This window comes from Gastrolobium bilobum, unplaced genomic scaffold (genome assembly GCF_033153095.1).
Source record: "Gastrolobium bilobum isolate Gb01-03AN ecotype WA unplaced genomic scaffold, APGP_CSIRO_Gbil_v1 utg7070, whole genome shotgun sequence".
Classification (NCBI taxonomy): Eukaryota; Viridiplantae; Streptophyta; class Magnoliopsida; order Fabales; family Fabaceae; genus Gastrolobium; species Gastrolobium bilobum.
Window position 1 is genome coordinate 55,350 of NW_026898279.1, and position 13,092 is coordinate 68,441.

At 37.5% G+C, this 13,092-nt stretch overlaps 2 protein-coding genes across 2 annotated transcripts; both read right to left on the minus strand.

The window, feature by feature from the left end:
• Positions 1-145: 145 nt before the first annotated feature.
• Positions 146-1,541, minus strand: LOC133314430 (protein DMP3-like). The gene has a single exon (XM_061515912.1). The coding sequence runs from the start codon at positions 1,313-1,315 to the stop codon at positions 653-655; it is 663 nt and encodes a 220-aa protein (XP_061371896.1). The 5' UTR covers positions 1,316-1,541; the 3' UTR covers positions 146-652.
• A 1,420-nt stretch (positions 1,542-2,961) lies between these two features.
• On the minus strand, positions 2,962-6,788 carry LOC133314425 (hsp70 nucleotide exchange factor fes1). Its single transcript, XM_061515904.1, has 6 exons — positions 6,548-6,788; positions 5,566-5,708; positions 5,391-5,441; positions 4,570-4,791; positions 4,375-4,477; positions 2,962-3,854 (listed from the first exon to the last, which is right to left on the minus strand). The coding sequence occupies exons 1-6, from the start codon at positions 6,631-6,633 to the stop codon at positions 3,302-3,304; spliced, it is 1,158 nt and encodes a 385-aa protein (XP_061371888.1). The 5' UTR covers positions 6,634-6,788; the 3' UTR covers positions 2,962-3,301.
• Positions 6,789-13,092: the final 6,304 nt, after the last annotated feature.

Here is a 13,092-nt window from a genome sequence, read left to right on the forward strand (position 1 = left end):
AAACAGATATTTTGAATGATTTTGTTTTACATTATGTTGTTTGGATAAACATTGAATTTATGAATATTTATGAAATTACTATTACTGTTGATAGTATATTCTGTTTGGATAAATTTTTGTTGATTTATTTCTTTTTTAACGGACTACATCATACTTTTATTTTTTATAAATAAATTAAGTCATATGACAATAATTACATTTATAACAAGTAACAGACTTGAACAGGCTAACACATTTAAATACAGGGTTACCAAAACTCAATTCGGCTCATTAACACCCCTACTCTCAACTCTACCTACTCTCAACCCCACATGTTCACCTCCCATACGACAGCTGCTACGACAATCATATTTGCAGCATGTATTTTCAAAAATATATATAATAAAAATATTAAAATTACTTTTTTCTCTACGTATGAACAAATAATTTTTGAAAAGGAGAAAAAAAATAATTTTAATATTTATATTATATATTCTCGAAAATATATATTACCGATATGACCGTTGTACTGTGCACCGATAGTATACTAGATGTTCCCAATTACAATAGCTTTTGTAAAAATTTATTTACCCTAACTTTTGCTCGTAAGCATTTGAGAAAAAAAAAAAATTCGAACTCCGAATCTGGCACTTGGAAATGAAAAAGATAATAATTATTTGGCGGATGTAACAGGATAGCCAATCCCATGCCTGGTGGTTGGAAAAACCACAAAGAGCAAACCACAGATAAAACCAATCCCAACAGGAAGAATATCAAGCAACTCCAGAGTTTGATGCTCTGGCTTTGGGTAAAAGCATCTTAACAAATTCTTGTCCCTAAGAGCAACGGCACAGAAGACCAGCACAGACAACAGTGCATGAACAAAATCAATGAACCTCACCTTGTACTTCCTCAAGTCGGGTAGCCCGGATGTAGATGGATCCGGATCCGGGTAATCAAAGAGCCAGAGTCCATTTAAGGTAGCGAGGCCATGGTAGACCTGTCCGTCGGATGTCTTGACGGTGTCAGTGAAGCAAGCGAGGAAGCAAGACAGTCCCAAAAGGAGGAGGAGCCCTATGGTGAGTGGACGCGTCACCGAGTCACAGATACCGTTGTTGGTGAATACCGGCGTCAGGATCTGGAATGCTAGCAGTGTACCCGTTGGAAGAAGGTTGGCCAAGTTGGCTGCACCGGATAGAGTTTGTGAGAGTGCACGTCGTGGCCTTGGTTTAGGTTGTTGTCGTTGTGGTTGTTGTTGTGATGTTCCTGTGGATGTGTCGGATGCGGAGGCTTGCTTCGTGGGTGTGGGTCGTTGTCTAACTGACTTTGATGACATTTTTGAGGTGTGTGTGTGTGTTCAACTGATGGATGATTGTAATTTAGGAGAGAAGAGGGTAAGATATGGTTGGAGTAGCTGAGTAGGTTAAACGTCAAATATGGGTAATGGTTTAATGGGTTTAATATTGACATAAAATTATTTTCTATATATAAATATGAAGAAAAGTATTTTGTTAGTTACTAGATATAAAATTATCTCTGAAAATGATGACTTTTTAAAATTATAAGATTAAAAAATTATAATAATAAAGATTAATATAATTTTATAATATATTAAAATTATTAAAATACTTTGATTTCTGTCATAAGAGACAACTTATCTCCATTGATCCGGAGAAATCGTTTACCTATAAATAAAAGTGTTTGTGGTTTTTTTTTCTTTCCTCTGCTCGTATAACCTCATATCAACCCTACTCATTTTTACCTGCATATCATATAAAATTATTTTTTATAATATAAAAAAATTAAATATATTCAACAGTTCAATATATATAAGGGTAAGAGTTTTTTCATGCCTTTGGAGATAATTATTACAGACTCATTATGAGGTGGAGTCTACTTTCAGCGAAAAAAAGAGAAAAAATAAAAATAAAATCCATCTCAAATTTATATGTGTAAGAGGTAAATTCTTTCTTAAGAAATATAAGAATAATAAATCGCTAAGGAATCTTGTCTTCGTGGGTTATGTTGTTTCCAATGAGTTTCCTTCTTCGCAAACCGACAATCTGGTACTCGACCTTCATGTGCTGCCTCTAAAATACATAGTTGTTGTTGTATGTGTGCGAGTTGTTGTTGTATGTGCGCGCGCGCGGGTGTGGTGGGGGTGGGGGGTGAATTAAACTCTTAATATTATTGTTTGATGTTATTAAACTCGTTGTTGACCCGGTCCACTTTTGATCATAGTGCAATTTTTAATTCTTGATTTTGTTTCAATTTAAGAGACCAAAATTAAATTAGTTAATTAAGAATAAATATGCGTGGACTCTCATTTCAACAAAATGAATGAGATTATATATATGAAGAAACTCTACATTCATTGAGTCCATGACATCAAATAAATTAATAAAGCGATTATCACGTGTGATTTCTATCTAAACCGGTAAAGAATTTCTGATTTTAGCCTCAATTTAAAAAAGTAATTTTAAAAAATGCATTACTTTTATATGAAATCCTATGACCAAAAGGTGGGAACGCTACGCTTCTAGGGCGGTTAGAGGAATCATCTTATTTCACTTAAATATAACAATTTTAGTATTGCGAGGAACTGGCAAGAGGAAACTTCTGTAACGTTTGACTTCAACTTGGAATATACTAAATTTCTGTAATGCAGAATTAACATCAACCGTGCCCCCTTTAAGCCGCTGTTATTTTAATTTTGCACCTTAATCAGTTTAGAGCCTAATTAAAAGTTCAAACTTCAGATTCCTCTTTTTTGTTTGCTATATATAAGCCCTCCATACACCTTCCAGAATCCCCAATCTATTCCCTCTGCGAATCACTATGGTACAAAGGAGAATTTAGAGGATATTGGTTCATATTATGAAAAGGTGGGAATATGACATTTAAACAAGGGTTGAAAAATATCAGAACGCACAGTAATGGCACACGAAAGACAAACCGCAAACATGCACTAAGAAACTATAGTAAGCAATATAATACCCAGGGAAGGCTAATTATAGTGGCACATATCAAGAGATCATCCTAGGAATACAATGGAAGACAAGGGGAAATCACTATACATATAGTACGATGCGCCTATGGATGAAAGAAAAATTACTATTGCGCGACAAGATAAAAAGGAAGCAAAGGGTTGGCACACACCTGTTTAGAACCTTCCGTCCAAATCCTCTATGAGATTGGTGGTCTTCTATGCCCTTGAAAGGAAGTGTCTCTTCTCTTAATCTAACTTTTTTTTAAAGCAACAATTCCACAAAATTGAAGAAAAATGGATAACATTAAAGACTCATCTAAGAGTATATGTTTGCTAACTGGCATCTCCTCCTCTACTTAAACTAACATGATCATTAGTGCCTGCAGAAGAAGGCCCTGGCCCTAAAAGCAAAGGGGTCTCTTTCTTTTCATTGTTGGAGTCCTTCTTGGAAGATTGAATCCCAGACCGAGATCTAAGAGGAGGCTCAAAAAGTTTGCTAGCAACATCAGGAGGGGCTGCATCTTCCCCAGGAAGCACAAGAAGACCTTTCTCTCGAAGAGAAGATGGCTCGTTGAAGCGAGTACTCCAAAGGGAGTCCACAAGCTGCCTCTCCTCCTTAGCTGCTCCAAGGTCCTCAGCTGACATTAAACTGATACTATTTATTCGTTCTTGAAGAAGTTGCTTCATTTTCTCATCATCCTCTGCAGAGCCATCATCTTTCTTATATCGAGCAAGCTCGAGAAGGCCTCGAAGGGCAGCTTCCCGGACATCTGAGTCTTCATTGGAAGCAAGGTGCATCAATATACGAGGAAATCCTAGCTCATTCACAATGTTACAGTCTGAACTATTCTCATGCAACAGGTAATGGATCAAATTGAGACCTTTCCTGAAAGATTGTAAAATTAGACCACGTTATAAATTAATTTTTGTTACAAATATAATAGATAAAATCATTTGTGTCTTCACCCAACAACTTCAATTTTTGGAGAAGTTAGTTTATGACATTGGTATTAGAGTCTCTATGGGACCAAGTGAGCTAGAGTTCAATCCTTGCTGCCCTATTCTTTGCACAAGCTAAGTAGGCTGGTGCATTGTCCTCGATTCAAGCCCAGAAGGCTCTTGCAAACCACGTTAAAAATGTAACATAGAAACATTCATGTATCTTCATCTAATAGCTTAACCATTTAGGAAAGTTATTCATGACAGAAAGTTATTCATGACAGTTCTCCCCAATTAATGAGGGTTCAAAAGTCTAATTAATCAAATAAGTAATAGCATGAAAATACTGCATTATAAAATAAACAACAGAATCAAAAGTAAGGAAATCATAGAGTAAAAATTTCGAGGTAATGATAAATTTGAAAGGAATAACATAATAAGAAACTTATCAGAAAAACATTAATTACCTTTGAAATCTAACATTTTCAGAGGTTAGTGCATCTCTTAAGGCTGCATAACCATTTGCAAGACGAAATGCAGTGATGCCTGGTTTGTTGTGCCGAATTAGTGCTGTCAAGTCATCCCCAAAGCAGAAATTAAGTCAATATCATTCCAAAAGAGGGAAACAAAATATCAAAACTGCAAAATATAATAATACATACAAGATATTGCACCCAGCGCTTTAGTTCGAACATTCACATCAGGATCTGAACTGAAATTAGAAACAAGAGGTTCGAAGCCATTTGCTTCCATAACAAGTTGTTGACTTCGAGGATTATTCTGGACTATTGTGGTCACAACATCAGCAGCCTTTGCTCGAATATTGGCATGAGAGTTCTTGAGGTAACCAAGAAGAGGAACCAACCCACCAATTGAGTGGAGATCTGGGGAAAAGTAAATACCAGGGAATAGTGAGACATACAGTTGTTGAATAAGAGATTCACTAACCAACCAATCATGAAATACCACAAGCAATAAAATCCGATGCAAAATGGGAAAATGAACAGATTAACAACAGACAGCAAAATCATATTTCAGCAGTGCCAACAATCGCCATGATCACATAGAAAAATAAGAGAACAAAAACAATTAGACTCAGGAAAGGTATAAATCAACAACTTTCAGCAAATATCATTACAGTTGAAAACATCAGTCTTGACCATTAAAGCCAGAGCTAATAAACCAGTACATTGATTTATGCGGAGGCATAACAATTCAAAACATGCGATAACTATTTAACATTGACCCAGCATTGCCCAAATTTAAAGAAAGACACTTCACCATGCAGTGAATAATGCCATAGAAGAAGCTACTAAAAACTACATAATCAATTAAATCAAGATCTCCAAATTTATAGCTATTTCCATTGGAAGCTACCACAAACAAGCCTAAGCAAGCAAGAAAACTCAAGAACTTAATTAATATTATTAGTTTTGATATAATCTTCAACAAAATCAAGTTCATAACCATCGTAAAAACTCACCATTGGCCATATCAATCGACTCAACATGCTCTTGCAACTCATCCAACATATCTGTCAAATATCCATGTTAGAAACCTACCAAACTAGTATGAGATTAAAAAAAAGTTACTCATTAACTGAAAATAAAATGCAGTTTCCTTTTCATTAGTCTTGCACTTATGTAAGTGTTGGATACCTTCAATGTCTGCAGGGGTGACTCCTTGGTCTTCCAAGACTTGCTCTGGAGTTTGCATTACAAGTGTGATCTCTTTCATACGTTTTACAACATCAACGGTCTGTGCTTGCATTGCTTCCATAAACCATCTCCGATCCTCCTCACTACAGAATCATAAAAATAACAAATTTAGACCCTAGTCCACTGGATATTAATTTCAGCCTCCTTATTCATATTTAACTACAATAATAATAACAATAACAAGTATTAGGTTTTCACAAATGGGTATGCATTTTTGCAACTACAACTACATATATCAAAAAGAAGCATATTACAAAATTAACAAAATAAAGCACTAGTCCACCGAACATTAATTTGAGCCTCCTAACTCATATTCAGCTACAATAACCACTTTTATATTTTATTTTTAAACACACGAAAATTTCACAAATGACTATGCATTTTAAACTACAACCACGAAAAAAATAAAACTTTCATACTTTTTCAACTGCATAATCATAAAATTACAGAACCAAAACCTAGTCCACAAAATATTACTTCATATTCAACAACACAAACCATTTTCCCCCAGAAACATTAAAATAAATTCTGACAAATGGGTATAGGTTTTGCAACTACAACTACGAAAAAAGATGCTTTTACATTAGTTAACTGTAGAATCACAAAATTGTAACAAAGTAAGACCCTAGTCCCCCGATTATTAAATTCACCTCCTCATTCAAATTAAACAAGAAAAACCAATCATTACATTAAAAAAAAAAATTGAATATTAAAAAAAATATGAAAAACCATGTTATCTTATCAATTTTTGAAATATGGGTACGCGTTTTTTACAACTGAAACTAATGAAAACGAAAGTTTTATAGTTGTGTTAACATGAACCATCGTAAAGTGCAAACTCAACTTCAACTCCCAAAAAACATGGTAAATAAAGAAAGAAAACAAAAAACAAAAAGGGGCAAAAGAGGAAATTGAATTGAACCTTAAATTACGAGTAGGGAGAGTTCCATCGGAGTGAGCAATGCTCCACTTGAGCAATCCATCCCAGTTGGGTCCATCTTTGGCCATTTGAGCAGAAAGGATAACAAAAGAGAAAAACCTAAAAATCAAATTTTTATATTCAAAGAGGTTTTGGGTGAATCAGCAACAAAGCTTTTGAACCTTGCAAGAGGTTTTGGAAAGGAAAGTGTTGGATTCAGATGTATTATTATAGCAGAATGTGAACGATTAGGGAAACGTCTCAAGAATTCGAGAGTGTGCTGGAAAGAGCAAGAGAAAGAGTCAAAACTATGGGGGGGTTTTGGGTTGGGTTTGGTTGAGGGTTAATAGTGATTGACCTAGTTGGATACGGTCCAGGCCCACAATGATAACTCACTCAATCGTTTGGATCCCATTTAGGTTTGCCTTTTTTTTTAGTAGTTATTGCCAGTGTTCGGACCGGTCAGTCTAACCGGTTGTCCCGAAAACTGGACCCCTAATTAGTCTAGCCCAATGAACAGATCGTACATGCATGTGAATCGGTAAAGAACCAATGACCCATCTGCGACCTAGGTTCAACCGATGAAAATTGGGACCAGTTTAAGGATTGAATCGGTTTTGGTGTTTGGCTGAAAAGTCTTGTGTGTGCGCGCGTAATTGGCCAATGGACTGGTCACATTAGCCATTGGAAGAAGGCCATGGTGGGACGCGTGCTAGGCAACGGTGTTAACGGGTCTTGTGACTTGCTTTCTTGAGGAGTGGGTGTGCAGACCCCAAATCAGAACTTTTAAAAAAAGGTGAGATTTTCCATTAGTAATTATACCCCTTGATCATGTAATGATTAGAATGATTTGAGCTCATGCAATGCTATATACTATACACTTTTACATATATAATGTAATGTAATCTTGGACTTAGCTATATATTTTGAGGCTTGATCATTGATTTTGACACTTGAGCACTTGAATGTGCATTGCTTTGATATACACTTGGATTCTTTTTTAATGTTGCTTTTATGGCTCTTAAATCAACTTCTCCACCCTTGTCTGTTATCATCAAAACTATGTTGACATGGCATCATCAAAGATATCAAACCTTGAGTGCATAAGATCCACATCATCACTTTAATTCCACAATTAAAATATTTGAATGGAATTTAAAAAAAAAAATGAATGGAAAAGGAAGTTATAGAAGACAGAGAGAATTGTGCTTACTTCAAATGTGTAAAGCCAAGACGTGATTTTTACATTAACATATTTTTTATGAAAATCTAAACCTACAAATGAAATACCTTTTTGCAATTTCTTCCTTTTAGTCATTGGAATGAAAATAAGTCCTCACAACTAAGCTAGATTTTTCGGAGGAAATTTTAGCAATCTCAACCCATTTGTTTTCGTTTTCTTCGTTGAGTGCAAATAGGATTTATTCCTCATTCTTAGTATGTATATATATATATATATATAATATATATATATATATTATAATCATTTTACACTGTGTAAGTTATACTATCAATCTTGATTGTTGATTCTATTTATATCTAACAACTCTTTTTTGTTATATATATGAGTCGTTAGATGCAAGCAAATCAATGATTCAAATTGGATGTGAGATTGGACAAGCTCACCTTATTCCAAGGAGGCCAAGGCAAAAAAATAAAAATTGTGGAACAACTCTTAGATTCTAATTTTTGGAAACAATATATTAATATTGTGAAACTTACCGAGCCACTTATTTGCATGCAGCATATTGTTGATAGTGAAGAAAAGCTTGCGCAAGATTTTCTTTATCAAGCTACATTTAATGCTAGAAAGAATACAAGGAAAAGGTTTTACATAAGTGAGATGAGAATATTTAAAAATGCTAAGTTAGATTTTGGAAGATCATCCACTAAAAGTGAGTAAAATACGATAATGCTAGGTAAAATTAATGGTTGATAACTTTCTTTTTTTGTAAGCATTAATTCTTATTATTATTGAATAATATCAATACTAATTTATTTCATCATACGCAATATTCTATATTAATATCAATATTGATGTGATGCGCCAAATTTGCAAACATTTTCATTCAACTAGATGATATTGACATGTTTATTTATTGCATTATAATTATAATTTTATTGTTTGATCACTTTTTGTTAATTACTAACTTACATGAAAATTGACATTTGTCTTAAATCAATTAAATTTGGTTGATGACGATGAAGATGACACATAAAACAACACCATGAAAAATGCAAACTAAAGACAATGTTGGCCAAGCTTCAAATTTATTTGATGAGGAAAGAGAGCCTGAATTTCACACAACTTTGAGTCTTTGGACACAATAATATGTTTTTGTGCTACCAGTTTGACTTGTTTGTTTTCTCTTGATAAGAGTTAAGAGTGTAAACTTGTAATAGATATTAAATGTTTAAAGAAGCATGAGCCTTTTTGTTAAAATCTGATGTGGCTAGATGTTACATGGATTGACAATTTTGTATCATTTCTTATATATATTTGAATATATTTGTATAGTTTTGAGTATAAAATATAAATTTACACATACTTACCCACCACACCAGTTTAAAATGATAGTGACATAATATCCCGACACGTGTAATAACATTGCTATAAACTATAATTAACGATATGTATGGTAAAAAAAGCCTATACCGGGGATTTGGCTTTGGGGCGCGTGAGGAGAAAAAATAAGCTCTGCTAGGTTTTTTGGCTTGATTTCTTCGGTTCTAGGTGACGATGGTGGAGAGAGGGAGTAATTCCCCAACTTCTGAGAAGGATGGCACTATATGGAGAGAACCTAAGAAGGCGAAAGGTGAGGGAATGACGGATCTGGTTATGCAGGAATCTTCTCCGGTAATGGGCGCTACGGAGGTAGAGGAAATCGCGACGGAGCTGTACCCGGAGGTCTCTGAGGGGACGGGGAAGGAAGAGGAGGTGCTTAGGGAACCTAGGAAGCTGATTTCTTATAAGGATCAGCTTCTTAGGGTTAATGGTGTGTGGGATGATCATCAGTGAGATGAAGAGGACAAATGGCTGGCATAGAGTAGAAGGGACGAGCTGGATGAAGAGGAGGCCATTAGAGCGTACGAACAGACGCAGGAGGATGACCCACTCAACCCTTATTATCAGTTCGATATCCTGGAGAAATTGGAACAGTGCAAGAGATGGAAGTTGACGTTGATTGTCAAGCTAATGGGGAAGAGACTGGGTGCTAGATTTCTGTGGAATAGACTCCACAAGCTGTGGAACCTCGAAGGGGAGTACCGTGTGCTGGACCTCGAGAATGATCATTTTCTGGTGGAATTCGAGAAATCACAAGACTACTTGTTTGTTCAACAACAGGGGCCTTGGGTTGTAGCGGATCATTACCTGGTAGTTCAAAGGTGGAGGCCGAACTTCGACACTTATGATGATCGTGTGAAGAAGCTTGCTGTCTGGATAAGGATTCCAGGGGTTCCTAAGGAGTTCTACACGTATAAAGATTTGTGGAGGATGGGCAATATGGTGGGCGGAACCTTGCGGATTGATGAAAGCTCCTTGAGATTTAGTGGACAGGGACAACTGGAAGAGATCACGGATACAGGTAAGTTTGCCCGTATTTGTGTGGAAGTTGATCTTAGTAAGAGTCTTTTGTCTAAATTTCGTATTGGTCTGAGACAATTGTTTATAGGCTATGAAGGTCTTCACCTCATATGCTTTGGCTGTGGCCAGTATGGTCATAGAAAAGATAAATGTTTGCTTAATCCTGTGAACCTGGAAAAACCAGTAGAGGGAGATAAGATGGATTGCCAAATGCCATATGAGGGAGATGTTAATTCTGGTGAGAATAATAAGGAGGTTGAGAAAAGTCAAGAAGTGGATGGATTCGGGAATTGGATGACAGTTCAGAGAGGGAACAGGAATAGGAAACCCAACTTGCAGCAGAAAGTCAGAGTTTCTGGGCCAGGGGTTGAGAATCAGGATTTGGTTAGTCCTAGCCTTGGGAATAGGAAATCCCCTTCGGGATCAAGATTCTCCTTGCTTGGGGAAGGTAGTGAAATGGAGCATCCTATTTTGTTGGTCCAATCAGGTGGCTCAGTTATTAGTGAATTGGATTCTTCGAAGGGAAGTGGTTCAGGCAGTAAAGGATCTGAGTCTAAAAGGAAAAAAAAGGACTAAGAAGTCTGGGAAGAAGAGTCTCCAGGAGTCACTTATGAAGGTGGGTGCCTTAAGAGGAGATCCTGAAACTCAGTTGCAGAAAAATACCAGTCAGCAGGTTGGCTTGAATCAGAGGGAAGCTATTCTTATTATGAAAGCTGGTGGGAACAGGTAGAGATGGAAAAACGGGCTCGGCACAGCAGGCCAACCCGCCCTACCCGTTAAACGGGGCGGGGCGGGCTGAGTTTTTCAACCCATCTGAAAAGCGGGGTGGGCGGGTTCATTTTTTGGCGGGTTGATGGCGGGCATAGGCGGGCATAGGCCGGCCGAGGCGGGTCAGTGTAAAATAGGCTCGGGCTGGCGGGCCAACCTGCCAAACGGGGCGGGGCGGGTTGACTCATTTTTTAGCGGGTTGATGGCGGGTTGGGGCGGGGCGGGGTGGGCTGCCCACTTTGCCATCCCTAGGAACATGGCTGCTTGTGGTGGTAGTGGTGGACAGGGAAATACAGTAGGCACAGTGGATGAGGGAAAAGGATTTGGGAAAGTGCATATTCTCAAAGACAAACCACCAGACAGTCTTGATGGGGGGAGGAAGATGACTGTGGGAAGTAAAGAGGCTATGATATTGGATGATATCACCAATTTGGGTGAAGCTCAGAAAACCAAGTTACTGGTTTAGTCTTGAGGCAATTTTTGGTGTTTCTTCTGTTTTTATTAAAATAGTTTTGATGATAGTCTGTTCATGGAATTGTAGGGGAGCAGGAAAAAAAGGTTTCTCTTCCCTAATAAAAGATATGATATTTCAGAATAAGATTCAGATTCTGGCATTGCTGGAAACTAGAATAAGTGGTAGTAGAGCTGAGGAAGTAATTCGGAGTTTGGGTTTTGATAGTTATTTCATAAGAGAAGCTTCTGGGTTTTCTGGTGGGATTTGGATTCTTTGGAATAAAAGCGTCTCATATGTGTCCATTGAGCTGGATGACCATCAGTTTGTACACTCTAAGATTAACTGGATTGTGAGTGGTAAATCTGAATTCTGTACCTTTGTCTATGGGAGTCCTAGAAGAGTTGATAGGAAAGGACTTTGGGAGAATCTTAGAAGTATTGGGTTGACTGTTGTGTCTGATTGGGTTGTCTTAGGAGATTTTAATTCCCTGTTGGAGAAGAATGAGAAGCAAGGTGGGAGTGATGTCTGTTGGGGGAGTATTCAGGAATTTTCCAGGTGTCTAATTGACTGTAATCTCTCGGATTTGGGGTTTGTTGGTCCCGAATTTATTTGGAAGAGAGGTAGGTTGCAGGAGAGGATTGATAGGGTGGTGGCTAATGACTCCTGGCTGCTGAATCACCCTAACAGTTCTGTTCACCACCTTATTTTTAGTGGTTCTGAACATAGACCTATCCTTTTGAAGGATGAGGTAAATGAGGTCTTTGCTGGTCCAAAACCTTTCAGGTTTCTTGTTGCTTGGTTGACAAATGGTGAATTTGGTGAGGTGGTGGATTCTTGTTGGAACCACAATTTGAACTGGGTTGCTGCTAAGGAGAAGTTTCATCATGAAGTTGCTCATTGGCACTTGAATACCTTTAAGGCTTTGCATAGAAGGAAGAAACAACTACAAGGCAGGTTAAGGGGGCTGGAAGCTGAGTTGAGTTGGGGACCTTCTGAGTCTTTGGAGAGAATGCATAAAGAGATATGGCAGGAGTTGAATGCTATTTTTATCCAAGAGGAACTGACTTGGTTCCAACGTGTAAGATGCAAATGGCTGGCCTTTGGGGATAAAAACACTAGGTTCTTTCATTCCACTATAGTGGCTAGAACAAGGAAGAATAAGATTTTGTCCCTCAAGAAGGAAGGGGGGAGTGGGTGGAAGATCCTTTGGAGTTGAAGTGCATGGCTGTGAACTTCTTTAAAAACCTCTATATGGAGGAGTCTATTACTAGGAGTGATGGCAGTTTAGGTAATGGATTTCCAGCTATTGATAATCCAAGTTGGAGGAATATGGGGGCTGTTCCGAGTAGGGTGGAAGTGAGAAGTACTTTCTTGGACATGAAGCCTTATAAAGCTCCTGGGCTGGACGGATTACATGTTATTTTCTTTCAATCACAATGGGAGAAGGTAGGGGAATCTGCTGTCAGGTGTATTAGGGGTATTTTTAAAGACCCTAGCAAGGTGGAGGAGATCAACCAGACTTTAATTTGTCGCATTCCTAAATTTGACAAGCCTGAATCCTTAAGCCAATTTAGGCCCATTTCCTTGTGCAATGTGATTTACAAGGTGGTCACTAAGATTGTGGCTGGTTGGTTGAGGAATCATCTTAGTGATCTTATCATGCCTAATCAGTGTAGCTTCATTAAGGGGAGGCATGCTTCTGATAATGTCATTATTACACAGGAGATTATTCACTTCATG

Excerpts from the sequence above, each read along its gene's own strand:
- LOC133314430 (XM_061515912.1), bottom strand. The coding sequence starts at position 1,315 with ATGTCATCAAAGTCAGTTAGACAACGACCCACACCCACGAAGCAAGCC.
- LOC133314425 (XM_061515904.1), bottom strand. The coding sequence starts at position 6,633 with ATGGCCAAAGATGGACCCAACTGGGATGGATTGCTCAAGTGGAGCATT. Across the intron at positions 4,792-5,390 it reads GTCGATTGATATGGCCAATG|ATCTCCACTCAATTGGTGGG; the intron begins GTGAGTTTTTAC and ends ACTTTTCCCCAG. Across the intron at positions 3,855-4,374 it reads GAAAATGTTAGATTTCAAAG|GAAAGGTCTCAATTTGATCC; the intron begins GTAATTAATGTT and ends ACAATCTTTCAG.